This window comes from Limanda limanda, chromosome 10, assembly GCF_963576545.1.
Source record: "Limanda limanda chromosome 10, fLimLim1.1, whole genome shotgun sequence".
Taxonomy (NCBI): domain Eukaryota; kingdom Metazoa; phylum Chordata; class Actinopteri; order Pleuronectiformes; family Pleuronectidae; genus Limanda; species Limanda limanda.
Window position 1 is genome coordinate 8,164,550 of NC_083645.1, and position 18,838 is coordinate 8,183,387.

Consider the following 18,838-nt stretch of genomic DNA (forward strand, 5'->3'; position numbering starts at 1 on the left):
ATGGAGAGTCCGGGCTTTTGGTAGGGAGCTGTGTTATTGATTTTGCAATGTCCATGGGTCCAATAGCTCAGGGGACATTGAGCAATACCTGTCTTCCATTAAGGGGACTTAACCCCCCCACAGCACCATAGCCCGTCCACCCTCCATTGACCAATCAGCACCCATGCTTTTAGCAGCACTCCTGTGGACCGCACTGGGTAAACAGTGATCTGCCTCAATGTTTGTCATTGTCAGTTGCCTAACCATTTATCAGTAGTCAGTAAGCATCTGGGCAGCTGGGATGTATTTGACCTGAGTGTACATTAGAAGTCTCTCTCTGCACTGCTCTGTGATCCCATAGTGAGAGCTTATGGTGCACTGTTGCCTCCACACAGTAATATTCCTCCATAAACCATAACCAAAGAGGTGAAACACGCCCGCACACACATTTCCCTGGGGTCCCCTCCTTTTCCCCCTTTACGTCCCCCCTCAGGCGACGTCACTCCCCTTACTGGGAGAGTGGAGACTGAGTGTAGGGGCAATGCGAGGGCTGATCCTATGAAGAAACACTGGTGGGGACATCGAGGGGAGGAGTAAACATACTGCTCTGCACACTGCTGTGCATGCCAGCATAGTCAATTAGTGTGGAGCAGACTGGTTGAGAAGGCTGCAGTTCATGGGATCATTTGATGTAATTTGACTTTTACCTGTGCTTCATGAGCATCTGATCAGCTGAAGAGCTTCCTGCAGGAGCAAGCGGGAAGTAAAGCTCATCTGACATCCGTCTGGTTTCAGTCATATCCACACTCAGTCATCAACAGGTAGGTGTATGTCTCTCATGTAAAACATTAAGTCATTCATGTTTACCACAGCGATTGTATATGAATTTAGAAATGTAACAGTTTGTGGTAGCTTTTGGTTGAATATGAATCTGCAGTCTGCAGGATAAAAACGTGGTATGTTCAGTGTTAGATATGTGTTTCATGCTGCTGTCACTGTACAGTGTGAAATATGCAGTTCGAACAAGCACATGAAAAGCCTGGAATGCATTTTCACAGCAAATCCGACAAACTAAATTACTTCAATGAGTTTTGTTATTTTTCAAAAACTGACAACATCTTATTCGGCTCTCCGTTATGTCCATTATTTTGAATCCACCTTATTCCTGGGGACGCTGTACTACAGCCCACATTGTCATGGTAATGAGCTGTCATCTCTCTTGGTCTAATAATTCACACTTATATGGAGATCAGGGCTCTTTTGGACGGTCGTCAGTGTACATTTTACGGTCAAGAAAATCCAAGTTTAGGTTCAAAGATGGAGCCTTAACTTCAAAAGCAGTTAGAAACTATTCACTGGAGAGCAGGCATATTTCAATCCTTAATGATATTGTACTCATGCAAATATTTTAGGCAGCCACACCACTAATCCTGTGAATGAAAAGAGACATTTCAAGATGCAAGACAATGGAGACAAAGGAGACTTTGCAGTTTATCTTTTTAATGTAATTAGTAAAAAGAGCTGCTGGAATGTCTTTATTGCATTCATGGTGCTTTAATGAATGCAGCCCTTTGAGTACTTAGATCTGCGCCATAAGCCCAAACAATAGATTTTAATGGGGTACTCACTGTATGAACTGTTCCACACAGTGGTGCTTGGCAGCGTTCCTAAATGCATCTCTTAGTTTGTAGGGTTAACATTCCTCTCAACAGCCCAAACCTCACCTTTGTTTGTCTCTTCACTCATTATGTAACTGACATTTGAAAAAAATATTTTCTGACAAGCTGCACAAAGCAGGTGAAGCCAAGTGAAGCACAGCTCAAACACCTCTGATTTCACAATTCTTCCAGTTACGACTTTGCAACTACACATTTTCATTAATCCAATTAAATTACAGAATCATTTGTGGAAGGGGACATGAAACAGCATGTGTAGTAGGACAGGTTTCAGACTATAGATTATATAACTGTTATTAGAAGGTGAGCTGCACAAGTATTTCCAGTCTGTTCTTCTCTCCCTCTCACCCTTTAGAAGGCATCAACATGCTCGAGCAAGTTCTGTCATTCGGCCGCTCCCTGGTGCGCAGGAAAGTGGTCGACCTGAACAACCTGGAAGACTCCAAGCTCTGCCGCTGCCTGGGAACCGCAGACCTCATTGCATTGGGAGTGGGCAGCACCCTGGGCGCCGGTGTCTACGTGCTGGCCGGCGAGGTGGCTAAAGGAAACTCCGGCCCCAGCATTGTCATCTCTTTTCTAATTGCCGCCCTAGCCTCCGTCATGGCCGGCTTGTGTTACGCTGAGTTTGGGGCCCGCGTCCCCAAAACAGGCTCTGCTTACCTATACAGTTACGTGACTGTCGGAGAGATCTGGGCCTTCATCACTGGTTGGAATCTAATTCTCTCCTATGTGATTGGTGAGTTACTGAAATGATACCGATGTAACTCTGAGACAATACTGTGTTTTCATGCTGGCTGGTCTTTCTTCTCCTCACAGGTACCTCCTCGGTGGCCAGAGCGTGGAGTGGCACGTTCGATGAGATGATCGGAGGACACATAGAGATATTTTGTAAAACCTACTTCAGCATGAACTCGCCCGGTCTGGCTCAGTACCCCGACTTTTTTGCCGTCTGCTTGATACTGTTGCTCTCTGGTAAGGCAGCAAAATATAAAATTATAAAAAACAGTCCAGTGAGGCTGAAGACAAAGAGAGAAAATTAGCATTGTCACATCTTGTTTAAAACAACCAACTTCCATGAGCCAAATCTGGCATAATCCAACAAAGAACTGGTTGAGTAGGTGGTTTTAGGAGAAGGCACACGCATTCTGGAGGCCTGGGGCTTTGTGAGTCCACTCGGAGCACACGCTCTTTTAAAAAAAAAACCTGATCCTTCTTCTATCTTCAGCAGCGCCTTCTTTTCCACAGTCACAGCGGTGAACCGCCAGTTTCTTTACAACCTCAGACTGCGGACATGCTCCAGTGTAGCAGCTGAGGGTTTTGGATCATCAGTAGCTGTTAATAAATTAGAGTACAAAGTATTTATTACTCGTGGTCAGATTCATGACAGCGCAGGGATTCAAACTATTCAGAACGGTTTCATTATACTTTTTGGATTTTTTTTTTTAGTTAATGGTGTGTTTTATCACTTGGCCTGCCAATGCAATGGCAGGCCAGTGATAGTGTGACCTGGGAACAACCCACTGGTGTTTGGAAGACACTGCAACAAATTCACTAGGACGTTAATCCTTTTAAACAATTTCATAAAGTATTTATTACACTCAGTTCCATCAGTTTTGCTTGTAGCTGTGCAAATTTCCAATGATTTACAAACAAGCTTAACCTATGACGTTGCATGTAATGTTATTTTATTGCCATGAATTGTGTAGATAGTGGATGGATGGAAGGATGGATTGATAAATGTGAATGAATAGCAAATGTTAGGATGATAATACACTCAGTTAAAAAGTCGATGGTTGCAGCTGCTGTGTTGTCATGGTTCTTGTCTCTGTGTTTCTTCAGGGCTTCTGTCATTCGGGGTGAAGGAATCAGCCTGGGTCAATAAAGTTTTCACCTCAGTCAACGTGCTCGTACTTCTGTTCGTCATCATCTCCGGCTTTGTCAAAGGAGACATATACAACTGGGAAATATCTGAAGAATCCCTTATAAATGTCACCATATTTAGAAGGTAATATAATCATCTGCCAACGATATGACCTGTTGAATTGATGAATAGCCCAAAAAATATCAATATTTTTTATAGTTGATAAAATGAAAGTTTTCAAAATGTTTAAAATTCAGTGTAATGCTTCTATACAGAAGAAAGAGGAAGCTTTTAACTTAAATATATTCAGTATTGTTATGAAATAGCAGTTGACGTGTTTCAGGAACTTGTCAGTCACGGCCAACGTGAGCAGTGATTATGGAGTTGGAGGATTTATGCCGTACGGCTTCAGTGGGACTTTGGCTGGAGCAGCCACTTGCTTCTATGCTTTTGTGGGATTTGACTGCATTGCGACAACAGGTGAGCCTTACATATACTGTAATTTAGTTTGACTGCATTCCTTATAGGCTGAATGTGAATCCTTTTGTGTGACTGTGTGGGACAGGTGAGGAAGTTAGGAACCCACAGAAGGCCATTCCCATCGGCATCGTGGTGTCCCTGACCGTGTGTTTCCTGGCGTACTTTGGCGTGTCGGCTGCGCTCACCCTCATGATGCCCTACTACCTGCTGGACGAGAAGAGTCCTCTGCCCATGGCCTTTGAATATGTGGGGTGGGGTCCCGCCAAATATGTGGTGGCTGCGGGTTCACTCTGTGCCCTTTCTACCAGGTAACCGTCAGTTATGTTTTTGTCAAGTGAGTTAAAAGCAAATTATCATTATTCACGTCAGATTAAATCATTTGAATGTTAGTCTCACTGAGTCAGCAGAATGTATTACTTTAATCTGTGCAGACTGTAGATGGTGATAATGGTGATGAGATCTGGTCTAAATAGTGACCATGTATCTATGTCATTGTCTTGGTATTGGATTGATTCCTGTTGCTAAGTGGGGCGTAGTGGGTGCAGTGCTTAATTCTCCCTTGAGATACCTTCATGTCTTTGCAATGTATTTTATATAATTCAGGTATCATACATTATAGAGATGTTCCGATACCAGCATCAGAAATGCCCTCTGATACTGGCAAAAATACAGGGTCAGGCATCGGCATGTACATAAATCTACATACCGATCTGACACGAAGTCTTTAAAGTTCAGTAGTTTCACCCAGATTAAAACTAAAATTTACTTTTCACACAAATTACTTTGTATTCGCCACTCCAAAAAAACTGTTGTGCTGTACTGCCGCTGGCAAGTACTGTTTTTAGAGCGGTGAAGAAAAGTGCTACCAGTAGTGTAGCATTAGCCAGAGCTAGCTAAAATGTCAGTTATATGGCAATATTTCACCCTGGAAAGTCCCACAAGTAAAACACTGACGTATATCATATGCAAGACTTTTATATTGAGGGGAAGCACTAGTGTTGCCAATTTCAAGACTAGTAATATGCCATACAACAATGAAAGCCATCATCAACTCCAGACAGGGTTAGTAGCATACAGCTGTTAAAATAGGTTATATAAGTTGTATTTAAATGCACTGGTTTTGGATCTGTACTTGGTATCGGCTGATACACAAAGTCCAGGTATTGGAATCGTTATCTGCAAGGGAATGTATCTGAACATCTCTAATAATGATGTGATAATGTGGGCAAGTTTATCTCTAAATGTTGGTGCATCTTAGTTCTGTCTTTCTTTCCTGAGGGTTTTAGTTCCCAATAAGTTTTCTGTCAACAGACCCTGGTGGATGTCAGTCACTCACTTCGTCCCATGATAGACACTGGTGCACATTATCCAATTTCACTCCAGCCAATTAAATCGAATCGGTTAAATCTTGCGTTAGTCGTCGCTGCAGTTGGCCGCCCTCCAGCAGTTTTAATTAATATTTCGCAAAAAAAAACAGTTTCCAAAGAGTCCTTTCAAATTTACTGGAACTTTACTTTCAAACAAGAGTAACAGACGATGAAAGACGTCAGTGATGTTTTAGTTTCCCCCAATTAAGTGTTGAATCTATTTAAGTTGATGTATATAACTGGACGGTAACAATTATGATTCAAGAGGACAATTGCCAACAGGAAAGAAAGACATTCATTGATTTGAATCATGCTCTGAAGCTTTAAAGATGTGATTGTTGATGTGTGGTGTTTTTGTGCGTCAGTGTTTTGTGTGTCTGTGTTTGGCGCTCTTGACTAATGTGTTGGTCTTGCATGTCTCTGCTGTTTCACGCAGCCTGCTGGGCTCCATTTTCCCTATGCCTCGTGTAATCTATGCTATGGCAGAGGATGGGGTGCTTTTCAAAGCCTTAGCCCGAATCAATCCTAAGACGAAGACCCCACTTATTGCCACTATGACCTCCGGTGTAGTAGCAGGTGAGAGCCGGGGAGCGTCCAAGTGAGATGCTAATCTTTCTCCACCAATCAACTGTGAAAGTCGCAGAGGAATCTGTTGGTTTCTAAATTTCTAAAAACTAAAGTCATCTTAAAATGTAACTACTTGATTAATGTTCTGCTTTGAATTATTCATTTCATGGGAGGTTTTCCTGCCGTAGACGTGTTGCTCTTTCACAGTTGTGCAGGTGCCATGTTTTTCTCCCCAGAATGCCCTCATCTTAACCATGAACCCTCTTCTCCCTAGCCTGTTGGGCTCCATGTTCCCTCTGCCGCGCATTCTCTTTGCCATGGCACGAGACGGTATTCTGTTCAAATTTATGTCCAAAGTGAGTAAGCGCCAGTCACCTGTGGCTGCCACCATGGCGGCAGGTACCACTGCGGGTAAGCTCTCGTGACCAGGACTCGCCTCTAATTGGGGTTGTGGTGTGGCCTTGCTTGGGTTTTTTAATTTATATTTGTGCAATCGTCGTCAGGTGGTGGTGGCTGCATGTTAAGTGATGATGATTTCAAAAGCATGTGACAAAAACATTACAGTCATTATTGAGGATGTTGTGTTTTCTTATTTCTTATTTCAAGAATTATCTCGCACCAAATACTTTAATCCACCTGACTAAATAATAAATAAGAGAGACTTAGCTCCTGGAAGCATGTGCTGTGTAGTGGAGTAGCCATGCTAGCAGCAGCAACGTTAGGAATGCAAAGTCAGTTATTCAGTTGGTCCATCATAGGCTCACACTGAGATACTGCTGACTATCGGCACCTCTTGATTAACTGTAATCATTTTGGTTAACCTTTGAACCTTCATCCAGAATTTGTCAAAATAACTTTATGACAAAATCTTACCTCTCATGCTAAGCTGGCTAACATGGTGAACATTATTCCTGCTGCATATCACTATGTTAGCATTGTCATTGTGTATATTATACTGTAGCATGTACCTATAAGATCCACTAAGCACAGCTTCACAGAGCTGCTATGGATCTAACTGTACTTTCAGAATACTCAAACAGTGTTGGAGGAAGTACTGAAACATTTTACTAAAGTAAAAGTGCAAAGAGACAAAAATATACTCAAGTAAAAGTACCACATTCACTTTTCTACTTGAGTAGAGTAACTAAGTACTTTCTTATAAACATAACATAAAGTATGAAAAGTAAAAGTACTTGCAGAGTGTATCCTAATCCCTAATGCAACATCCACTACCTCATTACTGTATGTTTCTGGCCCCGCTATTTGGATCAAAGGACCAATTTCCCCTCTCGTTAATTATTATCACTTTAAAGAAATATAAAAAAATCCAATGTGAACATTTAACGCAATTTGACCTAGATAAGACATAAGACACACACACATAGACACACAGAGAGAGAGATTCAAACACTGTGGTCTGTGGTGACTGTGGTGTGCTCATACAGTGTGAAGAACGAGCCTTCCTGCTCAGTGGGACCCAGGCGTTTAGTACATAGAAACATCCTGCCGACTGCACTGAGGTGCTGGGGGTGTATACACCTGCAGGGTGAATGACCCGGGGAAGTGACTGGTAGATGTGAACCCTGTGATGGTTGGACACCACCGCAGGGCATGTACTGAACACCTGGCAGCACTGTGCAGAGAGACTTCCCCTTGATATTTGATTATAATGTTGTGAGATGCAGCTGCTCTGTGTTTGAGCTGCACTGCTGAGATCAGCTCCATACTGGAGTCACGTGTTGTTATACATGAGAGGCCACAGTGTCTCCCATCAAAACACACACGGTATGGAGACGATTGCAGCTGTCAGCTCGTCACTGTCTCTTGTGAAAATATGTCTGCATGAAATTTAATTTGCATCTGTTTGTGTTGATGGACATTTGTTGGATGTTGCATTTTTGTAATGGCAAGAATATTATTGTTGCACTTTTGTTTATGTATGTCAAATTCTGCTTCTAGTATTTAAAATCTAGTTTCATCTGTTTGATTTTCATTTTGTGTTTATTTCTTTTGCTGGCTGCAGCCATCATGGCTTTCCTGTTTGACCTCAAAGCCCTGGTTGACATGATGTCCATTGGAACCCTGCTGGCCTACTCGCTGGTCGCTGTTTGTGTACTGATCCTCAGGTGGGTACATTTATAGAAAATCACGACAAATTAGGAAAGAAAACTTATTTGTAGAGTATTGTGAAATAGCTTTCCTGAGCTTTTTTCTGAGCCCACAGGTATGATGCCCAGTTACCGGTGATGTAAGAGCTGTGAATGCTTCCATTGTACGAATGTGAAGTGGCTGCTTGACTGAATGAAGGTGTTTACTTTGGTCTGTGTACTTGCCTACCTCTGTACTTGCTGTGCACCTCTGTTGGTAACACCAGGCTGATTCATCACCACAGCCACAGCAGACACTGTCGCCGTGTTCCTTTTTCTGGTTTGAACCAGATTCACAGGCCTCACTTGTTTTGTGAAGTTAAAAAAAAGACCCGAAGCTATAAAAAAGAAAGAAAAAGCAGTGAAGCGTTTCAGGCTACGCTGAGTTCCATTCTAAGTTTGAGGTCAGAATGTTATGGCTGAGATTTCTGATTTCCAAACTCAGGCCTTCCTGGAGGCGCATGATGGCAAACATACACAAAAATGATGTATTAAGGTATTTAATCGATTTACACCATAGACTTCAGATATATAAATTATATAAAGACGGATTCTACTTCCTCCCTCTGCACAAAAGTACAGCTAAAATATCCCTAATACAGTTACTGCCATCCGGCTTTTAATGTCATTTGGGACCAGAGTCTGCAGAGCAGTGATTGTAGTGCGATGCCACAGTATCAAGGTCCTGCAGATACACGTGCTCGACCAATCACATCACAACGTGTCAACCTGTTTTTATGGCATTAAGTCACAAAGAAAAAATTACTGGAAACATTTGCACTTGGACACATGAGAATAAATTGATTTGAGGTTTACTTTGACTTTTTAGTTTGGTCAATGTCTTACCTATAAAAATGGAGGAGGTTGGGTTTCTGATCTATACTGCTGATAGCCACCAGGGGGCCACCAAGAATGATTTGACCTCACTTTTGAAGAGCAGTGATGTTGTCCATGTTTCTATAGTTTCCTTGCATAACTACAGACGAGACAATCTTCACTCACGAGTCATCTGCTATGCTGAATTTGAAAATTAGCAATTTATGACCTTTAACCTTTGTCGTCCAGGTACCAGCCGGACGGATCTCTGGAGGGGCGTACAGCTGAGAGGGATTACCTCTCGTCCGAAGAGTCCGACCTGACAGAGTCCGAGTCCCACCTCCACATGTTGAAGAGTGGCAGCTCCACCCTGCAGACTGTCCTGCACCCCCCTGCCGCCCCCTCTGAACACTCCTCCAGTGTGGTCAACATGACCATCTGTGTGCTCGGTCGGCAGCCCGCCTTTAACAGCCTCATCTTCAAGTTCTGGCTCAAAACATTTTGCAGATGTATTGAAAAGACGTAGCCTGTTTAACATTTGATTCTCTGTGTCGTCGTGTCTTCTTCAACCACAGTGACGGTTGTGTGCGTGGTCAGCTATCTCACCACGTACCACATCGGCTGCATCCTTCGTGCGGAGGTGTGGATCCTGGCCTTGCTGTGTGTGTGTCTCCTCATCTTCAGCGGCTGCGTCGTCATGGTCTGCAGGCAGCCGCAGACGAGCAAGAAGGTTTCCTTCATGGTGTGTAGAAGCCATGTCTACTAGTTTTCACTCCTAGTCCTGCATAGTGGAACAAGGTTGATCGATCACATTGTTTTCTATTTTGTACTTGTCATCATCACAGGTTCCTCTTCTGCCTTATCTGCCCATTCTGAGCATCTTTGTCAACATTTACCTCATGGTTCAGCTGAGTGGAGATACGTGGATACGTTTCTCTGTGTGGATGGCTGTGGGTGAGTGTCGTTTAAAGTTATGAACAGCCATTTTAGCCGTCGGCAATATTTTGGGACATGTGCTCATTTTAATGGATGAATAGACTTCCTGTAGTTTTGTTGTCTTCTGAGGTTTCCTGTCATTTTTATATTTGAACTTTTGAACTCAATCAATCCAGACATTGGATGGACGCAGATAAAAACATAACCTCCTAGGAAGTGATACAATTTAATTACATATTTTAAAACAATTCACAATCAACCGAACAGTTAAATACTGGAATATACATTTGTGCAAATGCAATAGACGATATATAGGTGAAGGATGATATTGAATGTTTTTTGTGCAAAATTTTAAAATCAGTCTAATACAGAGTGATGGTGGTAAGAGTGGGGGTAATGACTGGCTGAATCTCACCTCAGCTAGCACCTATTTCCAGACAACAGCTATTCTATCAATACCTTGTGATTTTACCACCTCATGTATTTTCCGTTTCCCCTCCTCAGGCTTCCTGATCTACTTCGGCTATGGCATGTGGCACAGTGTGGAGCGCCAGCGCCTGCTCCAGCTCTCTCTCAGCAGCGCCAACACAACCCAGGAAAAGAGCAAGAGCAGCAGGGAGAAGCAGGATGGTGTGGGTGCGGCAGGGAAAGACCAGGAGCGTTTCCTCTCCCCAGAGAAGACGAGCCAGTGTTAAAGTTTACCAGCTCGGTCACAGACTCTGCGAGGCAACAGATGCATAAAAGCACACAGCAGCTCTGCCTTCATGCACATGTACATGCTGCTTACTCATGCGTGCTTCAGTCACGTGCACATTCAGCCCGCCAGAAAGGCAGCGTCAGTATTCTGCATCAGGGTGACGGTCACCATGATGAGACCCCATCCTGTACGCCACATCCTCTTTCACGGACAGCATGGAGGCAGCACAGAACTTACACCAGAGAGGGACGTTCATTTCCTTTAGCACTGAAGACTGCAGTGACACCTCTCTGTTTCTTAACGGACTCCAGTTTTTAATGCATGACACACTGTTTGTTTCTTTCCTGTCAGGTTTTACTCTGTGAAATCTGTGCGATCCTCTCAAAGGTCCAGAATATTGTTAGATTTTGATACATCACTTATATATTTGTATTGTACGTAATGTTGGTTAAAGCACTTGTTTAAGGCAGAAACAGGGCCAATGTTATTTATAGAATGTTAGAACTTGTGTGTGCCTTGATGTTGCATATGCATAAATGTGAAATTGTGATATCTGTATAAAAAAGATCATAGAACATTGAGGCATTTAGACCAATGTACAATAGTTTTGTAGGCACTTAACATGTCGTGATTATACGTGTCTGACCTGAACGTTTGGCCAAAAGCTGGTGGTAAGTTCTGGCCTGTGTAGATAATGTACTTTGTAACACATCATAGCAACATTTACTGTAGTTATTGAGATCTTTGTAGCTGGTGTGGTGGATTTTATTCTGCACAGGTTTTATTTTTACTCTTACTAAGATGTGGTATATGTGTGAACTGTTAAAATCCCAATATGAAGATTCTTGTCCAGACAGAACTTTACTCATTAAGTATTAGTAGTTTATTTTTCTTCACTCTGTCAGATCACGACATTGTGTTTTCTTCTGTCTGATAATTTTGTGTTATTTTCACATGGACGCAGACTCTTTGTTTCATGATATTATTTTATATAATTTGAACTAACAACAAGCAAATGAATAACAAGTGAAAGTATTAAGTAAGTTAAGGTTTCTTCTGCAGCATATTTTAAATGAAATAGGCATTTTTTCCACAGGTTTCTCCTCTTTGTGTTAGTGTCTCACTTCGACGGCTGGAGTCTGGGTTTTGACTCATGTTCTGGAAGATTCAGAGATGGCATTAGTTCCTCTTAATCTTAATAAATAAAGAGCAGGACAGAGATGTGTGTTCTACCAGACTGAGTCTCCACATTAACAGTGAAGTAAAAGCATAAAGTACATAGAAGTAGTATCATCGGTACCAACTGCACAGACAAATACAATAAATATATTTTCAAAAAACACCCCCATAGAAGCAACATATGGCCAATCCTTTTTTTTTTTTTACATTTTTGCTCATAACTCCAGATTTTTTAACACATCATGCGTTCTTTCAAATAGGAGGGGTGGATTAATACGTTTATGACCAATTGTGGAAAAAAGGGAATTTTAGAAAACCTGGCACTTTTATTTTCCCATCAGTCATTTTATATCACTTCTTTGCAGGAGTTGAATATTGTCATTGGTGTCCTGACATATATGAATCCAGCAGCCCACTTCTTCACCAAAATAGTCATTTGGGGTTTGTGTCATGTATCATATGGAGGAAGATACATGACTTAAGTATACATAAATGTATAAATAAATGCATAAATAAGGAAATAAATAAATATACAGAAATAAATACAGAAATGTCTAAATACATTTCTTAAATATATTCCCACATTTATTTATTTATTTCTGTGTCCATATGTAAATGAGGAGGTCCCAACCTCAGTCTCGAGTAGGATTGGTCAACTGAGCATACACACACACACACACACACACACACACACACACACACACACACACACACACACACACACACACACACACACACACACACACACACACACACACACAGGCAACCCGGGCTGTGACCAATCAGCAGGAGATAGGACTGCCTTTCTGTATTTATTTTTATATATATTTATTTATTTCGGTATTTCAGTATTTATTTCCTTCCTTCCTTTGTCTATGCATTTAATAATTTATTTATTTCTATATATTTCTATATTTATTTATACATTTATTTATTTATACTTAAGTCATGTATCATCCTCCACAGTATCACACATTTTTCCTACAAGTGGTTACAGATTCTCTGGATCATCCATCCATCCAGTGTTCGTCATTCTCTTCCAATAATGAAGAGTTCAAAACCACAACCTTTAATCGGGAGAAAAAATCAGTTGGTAAACTTCATAAAATCATTACAGAATATAGGACAATATGGTGAATATCCCTAGTACGGTTGTCTGCGTTTATTGTGATAATTATAAATATTGAAGATTAGTACCTTGATTATTTTGAGTAATATTGCCCAGCCCAAAGAACTACATTTTGCACATGGGTGCCATGAGCCAGTGGCTTAATCTCATTGTCAGATAGAGAGCAAATACTTCCTGAGAACATGCAGCTGTTCGATTGACATCGTGTTTCTGGCATCTTTGTTATTCATCCATCCATCATCCATCCATAATCTAAAGCGCTTATCCTTTGACCGTTGGAGTCAGTCCCAGCTAAGATTACTGAGAGGCGGTGTACACCCTGGACACATCGCCTGTGTATCACAGGGCCAACATACAGAGAAAAACAACCATTCACACTCACATTCACGACTATGAACAACACACACAGACATGGGGAGAACATGTAAACTGAAAAACACTCAGAAACCCCCCCAGTAGAACCAGGATTCAGACCAGGAACCTCCTCACTGTGAAGTGACAGTGCCAAGCAACACTGCACCGCCCGCCTCTGAAACAGTATACTGCTAATTCTGAAATTCTTGTTCAGCATTCCTGATGATAGTTACTTGAGTTATGTCACAGCATGTTCCTCGTAAAGAGTATCTGAACACCTGCAGTGACATCATTGCCTGGGCTGGTGAGCAACACATGTGAAGGCATGAATCCCCCCAGGGCAGCCGCTTCAGTCTGTGTGGATTTACCTTTTTAAAAGGCAGCACAGTTCACACACAGAACCAGCAGAGGGCTCCCGAGTATGTGTCAAAACCTCCACTCTGGGTCTGAGGGGAGAGAGAAAACAGAAGGTTCTCTTAAAAGTTATTTTCCCTTTTCCTCTCATCGTGCGAGGAGGAGGATGGAGCTGGAAATCTGACCAGGGCATCTGGAGCCTGACCTCCTTTCTCACTTCACCAAGCAAGCCTCCCCTCATCCCTACGGCCCCTGTAGAGCTGTCACTGCCACTGACCATCCCAGCAGCTCACCATGAAGTCCTGGGTCCTTCTCTGTCTGGCCCTGCTTTGGCTGGAGCTCCACAGCGGTGAGTAGGTCTCCATGTCTGCCTCGTAGATTTCGGAGTGAATCTGTTGATTTCATCATGAGAGTGTAATCTGGAGGTGGAGGGGCGATTAGGTAATCTGTCGTGTGTAAATCCTGTGAGAGGTTGTAGAGTGGGAGGTGCATTCCCTAAAAATAGCAGAGATAAAGACTTTTTCAGTTGTTCTCTTTGTCTCCAGGCAGATGAAATACCACACATCTGCTCTGTGGAATTTTCCACAATGCATGTACAGTTTCCTGAAGGTTTGCATGAAGTTATTGCAGAGTGTTTCTGCAGAACTACTCATACTCACTGGATCTGAGGCAAACCACAGGCATTTCTAATTAAGTGGCCTTGGCTGCTGACCTTCTCTCCGAGTGCTCAGTAATGCTGCACTCAGGAATAAAACAACAAACCCTGAAAGTCCACAGTGCGGAGTTTCTCCCATTGGTTTATGTGTCCTGTGCCCACTGATAAAAACAATCTGAAACAAAGGTTGTTCTGGACATTTTGTGCCAGTAACAATGATTTCACACTTCCTGTTGTCACAGCTGGAGGAAACACGGGGAAGCAGAGGAGTTTACTGAGCACCGACTTCCAGTCTGCCAGGAATGAGACATGCTAATGACACATCGTTTTTTATCTAATTTTTATACTCTTCTCCTTTGCCTCGGTGTATCCAGGTGAATGCCAACAAGCCAAGAAAAGAAAAGAGGCGGGGGACAACCGCATCAGGCCGGGAGGGAAACGGGTGAAGTCGCGACCCACAAAAGTTAAGGATGGAGGGCCCAAAGGTCAGTCCCTGCTGACCCAGGTCTTGGATAAAGGCCGCTTCCTTCGCTTGGGTCAAACCGCGACTCTGACTCCTGGGAGGAACATGGAGCTGCGCTGCAAAGGCAGCAACATTGGATGGTCCTACCCGGCCTACCTGGACACCTTCAACGACTCACGCCTCAGGTGCTGCACCAAGACATCAGCTCAACATCAAGCCATAAGCTGACGTGAATGCAAGGGTCTTATGTTGTTGTTCCCTGTCTCCAGCATCAAGCAGAGCGACAAGTACAGTCAGCTGATCCTGACGTCCCCCTCTGCTGCTGACACTGGGGCCTACAGCTGCTGGGTGATCATGTGTGATGGGACAGAGTGCGAGAAGGACCACGACCGCTCCTACGTCTCATACATCTACTTCACAGGTGACTCAATACATGTACAGGTCACAATAAGTCAATGAGAGATGGAGTCTTAAAGCTGCACAAGTAAACAGTGGCTCTACTCTGTGGAGCCTTTCAGCTTCAAAGCTCATTGTTTTGAAGTGTACAGCCTGTAATGTCCAGCAATAACACACACAAGAAAGCTCAGATAAACCGTGTGTACGCAACCCGCCGCACACCAACCTGCACACAGACACACTCAGAGAGAAGCTGGTGAAAACAATAGCACATGTCGCTGCCAGGAAGTCCGATATTTCTCTGTGGAGCAGCTAGAGACCAAAAACAGAGCAAAAAGGAGACTGAATATTGGACTAAAATTAATCAGGTGGATTCAACATGACTCTAAATAAATAATCATTCGCCTCTCGGTCTGCTAGATGTGCACAGGGGCAACTAGATAGCAAAATCAGCTGGTTGCTCTGAGTTAAATAGTAGTTTTAGTTGTTTAGGAATATTGTGTTTATATCCAGACTTGGTATTTTGTTTATCTTTTGAGAATAGTTTTAAGTTTTAATGTTTACTGTTAATGTAGTTGACATGACTGCTGGGTGTAGTGTGTTTGATAGTCAATGCTGACCCATGATGGTTAAGACCTGCCATCGCATGACACTCCAGTGCGAGGTTATGGGAGTAAATCCAAATTCAGCTCACTTACTCCCATGAAGCCCAATCACTATTGGGTTAACAATAAACAGAGAAAGCATTTCTTAAAGAAGAATTTTTGAATACTTATTGTTCATTTGAGTCTTACGGTGCTGCAGTGAAAATATGTGAATGTGGATCTCCAGGAAGCATGGTTGATCAGCCCTGCTATAGAACATCTGTTTCTGTTTGAAACCCAAAATATATTCCACTGAAAAGCTGAGCTATGTTTTTCAATGAGTTAGTCGACTGAGGTTTAATGTCTTGGCTTGTATCAATACACAGCTGCTGAAGATGTTAAATATCTCACAATGCAAACACAGTAAATTCACTGGAACGACTGTGCTATAAATATAAATACTTCAAGAGCCTTATCAGTTCAAATCTGAGTTAAGTGTCACCAAGATTTCAAGGATTTCCATCTCAGACAACTCTGGTTGACAAGGCCTGAAGTTGTGAAGCTAATGAATGAAAGTAACTTCTACCATAACTTGTCTGTATTTCAGTCTTCATCGCTCTCAGTCTGTTGGAGTGTCAGTGATCAGCAGATGTTTTCCTGCTGCTGCTTTACCACCCAGTTTTATTAAGCTGCAGCTTCACATAATAACAATGGAAGAAATACATGTGCAGCTTATTTGCATTGATGTGCCGGTAACTGTTTGGCATCTTGTTTGGTCCGACAAGACAAAGAGAACCTCTTCGTCCCTTCCGCCATCCACTTTGAGATTGTGTACCTGCGCCCGGACGTCCCTGCTGTGGTGCCCTGCCGTGTGACCGACCCACAGGCCAAGGTGACCTTGCACAGAGAAGTCCCACCGGAGGAGATCCCAGCCAACGAGACCCTGGTGACCTACGACCCCACCAGGGGCTTTGTCTTGCAGAAGCCCAATCTGGAGCTCCGGGGAGTTTTCTACTGCAAGGCTGTGGCCAAGGGGACCCCTCAGATCTCCACCAAGTACCAGCTCCTCTACGTGGAGGGTAGGAGCACGGCAATCACACAACACTTCAATTTGCTCATAAATACAGTAACACACAGTGTATTGCTGCCCCAACAGCTTACCTGAACCTTTGACTGGCAAACACAACCATATAACTTGTCACTTTACCAAGAGTACCAGGAACCACTGTGAGAGGCGTTTTCACAAAGTCATGAGTCAGGTTCTCGCACTGCTTCGTCAGCTTCCAGGAAAAAGGTTTTACTTCAGAGCTGTCAGAGGCCTCGTCGCCCCTCACTGCTCCGCTCACTTTATGTGGACGCATGCCAGCTGAAATGGAAACAGTCTGGGTTTGACAAAGTGGAAGGAGGAAATTGAAATAGTTTTAGGGTAAATGTAACTGCCATGAGGACTCAGTCAAACACTTTTGACTTCATCAGCATCCAGTTTGACATCTGAATATGAAATCAACTTTTACATGTTGCCTTCACCAGCTGATATCATGATAACCTCCGACAGACTGTGGATAGATACACTACTCTGTGTAAACGAGACACGATAAGAAATTCCTTTGCTGTTTGCGTGTGCCGACAGTTCCCAGTGGTCCACCGTTTGTGAGCCTACAGTCATCTCCAGAGTCTGTGAGAGGAGGCGACAACATGAACGTGACGTGCACAGTGCTGGGGGAGCCCGAGGTGGACGTGAGCTTCGTGTGGTCATATCCTGGTCAGGTAAGACCAACAGTACCTCTAAGTCAGATGGTAGAAATCCAAGACAACCAACTATCAACCACTGATAAGAGATTATATATACTGCTAACTGGAAAGATTTCACAAATTAAGATATGAAATAGCAACAAAAACAAAGAACGTACCTCTTCAAATCATTTCAGATTTGAAGGATTTTGTTGTTTCTATTCCATGAACATATTTACTGGATGGAAGTGTCTTCAAATTAAATGAGATATTGCAGATCCAGCATATTTTTAAGTTGATATCATAAGTTAAAGACAGTTGGCAGCGTCTCTTTATCATTCAACACTCACACACTGTCAAGGGCAATTTAGGGTTCAGTGTTTAGCCCAAGGACAATTCTTCATGTGGAACGGGGGAGACGGGGATCAAACTGCCAACCGTCTTGTTAGTGGACGACCCCGTCTGAGCCACAGCCGAATGAAGTATTTATATAACAATGCAACTAGATAATTATAACCACTGAATGTGTAACTCCTGAGAGGTCGACTGTATGTGATTGACATAGTTTGTCTCATATCATTTACGTAACAAAAGGTGATTAGCTGTAAGTTGTAATATAAGTTGTGACAGTGATGATCATTCTGATGAATAACCAGTCAGACCTTTAAAGTTAGTTTGTTGAGTTATTGATGAACTGTTATTCCAGTTATTATGATTGAGGATTTATTTCTCTGCTCTGACTTTCGATGGCAGATTTAACAGCAGCTGTGTTTGTTGTATTGTGTAGGACCTGCGTCCCGTTCACATCCTCACCTCCTGGCGGCTGGTTAACCGGGGAATGGGTCACACCACACGGGTCTCCCAAAGTGTCATGACCGTGGAGGACATGGAGACCATCGACTTTGGAAACTACGTCTGTAAAACCAAAAACCGGCAGGGTGAGACGATCGTGACCGTCAACATCATCTCCAAATAGTCTGACGCCGAGTATCACGTTTGATGGTGAAGTGTTTTCCTCATGTTGTTCAGATTTAATTGGAACAAACCAAACAGTGAGACCACATGAAATCGCCATGTTCTTAAGAATGGATGTATGTTTAGACTGCACATGGTAATAATAAAGATTTGCTTTGTACTTGACTTGAGTTAATTTTAACTTTTAAAAGCATCAAGTTAAAGCTTAATTTGAAGTTTCAAAGCAGCAGTGCAACAAGTGGAGGGACGTCCACGAAAAACAAATCTCTTCAGACTCTGGTTTAGAGCTGAGCAGTGCACCAGGCTGACGTCCTAATGCGCTCCATATGTGGAATGTAATGGGCAGGCCCAGAACTCACTGTGGTCCAATGCAACACTTGCTGCACTGAATCGTTGCTGGTTGTTATGATTTAGAAAAATATACTTTAGATGTGAATGTTGTATGGTTTAGTGAAACATTTGACTCATCAACTCAACTAAGGTAAAAACCTG

At 42.7% G+C, this 18,838-nt stretch overlaps 2 protein-coding genes across 2 annotated transcripts; both read left to right on the forward strand.

Annotated features, from left to right (window-relative positions):
- The first annotated feature begins 543 nt into the window (after positions 1–543).
- slc7a2 (solute carrier family 7 member 2) lies at positions 544–11,747 on the forward strand. Its single transcript, XM_061080309.1, has 12 exons — positions 544–800; positions 2,011–2,391; positions 2,472–2,627; positions 3,495–3,660; positions 3,860–3,996; positions 4,082–4,304; positions 6,205–6,341; positions 7,954–8,056; positions 9,143–9,342; positions 9,469–9,635; positions 9,739–9,847; positions 10,334–11,747. The coding sequence occupies exons 2-12, from the start codon at positions 2,022–2,024 to the stop codon at positions 10,522–10,524; spliced, it is 1,959 nt and encodes a 652-aa protein (XP_060936292.1). The 5' UTR covers positions 544–800; positions 2,011–2,021; the 3' UTR covers positions 10,525–11,747.
- A 1,962-nt stretch (positions 11,748–13,709) lies between these two features.
- Positions 13,710–18,506, forward strand: pdgfrl (platelet-derived growth factor receptor-like). The gene is made up of 6 exons (XM_061079985.1): positions 13,710–13,891; positions 14,572–14,845; positions 14,930–15,081; positions 16,426–16,719; positions 17,271–17,407; positions 18,159–18,506. The coding sequence occupies exons 1-6, from the start codon at positions 13,837–13,839 to the stop codon at positions 18,345–18,347; spliced, it is 1,101 nt and encodes a 366-aa protein (XP_060935968.1). The 5' UTR covers positions 13,710–13,836; the 3' UTR covers positions 18,348–18,506.
- Positions 18,507–18,838: the final 332 nt, after the last annotated feature.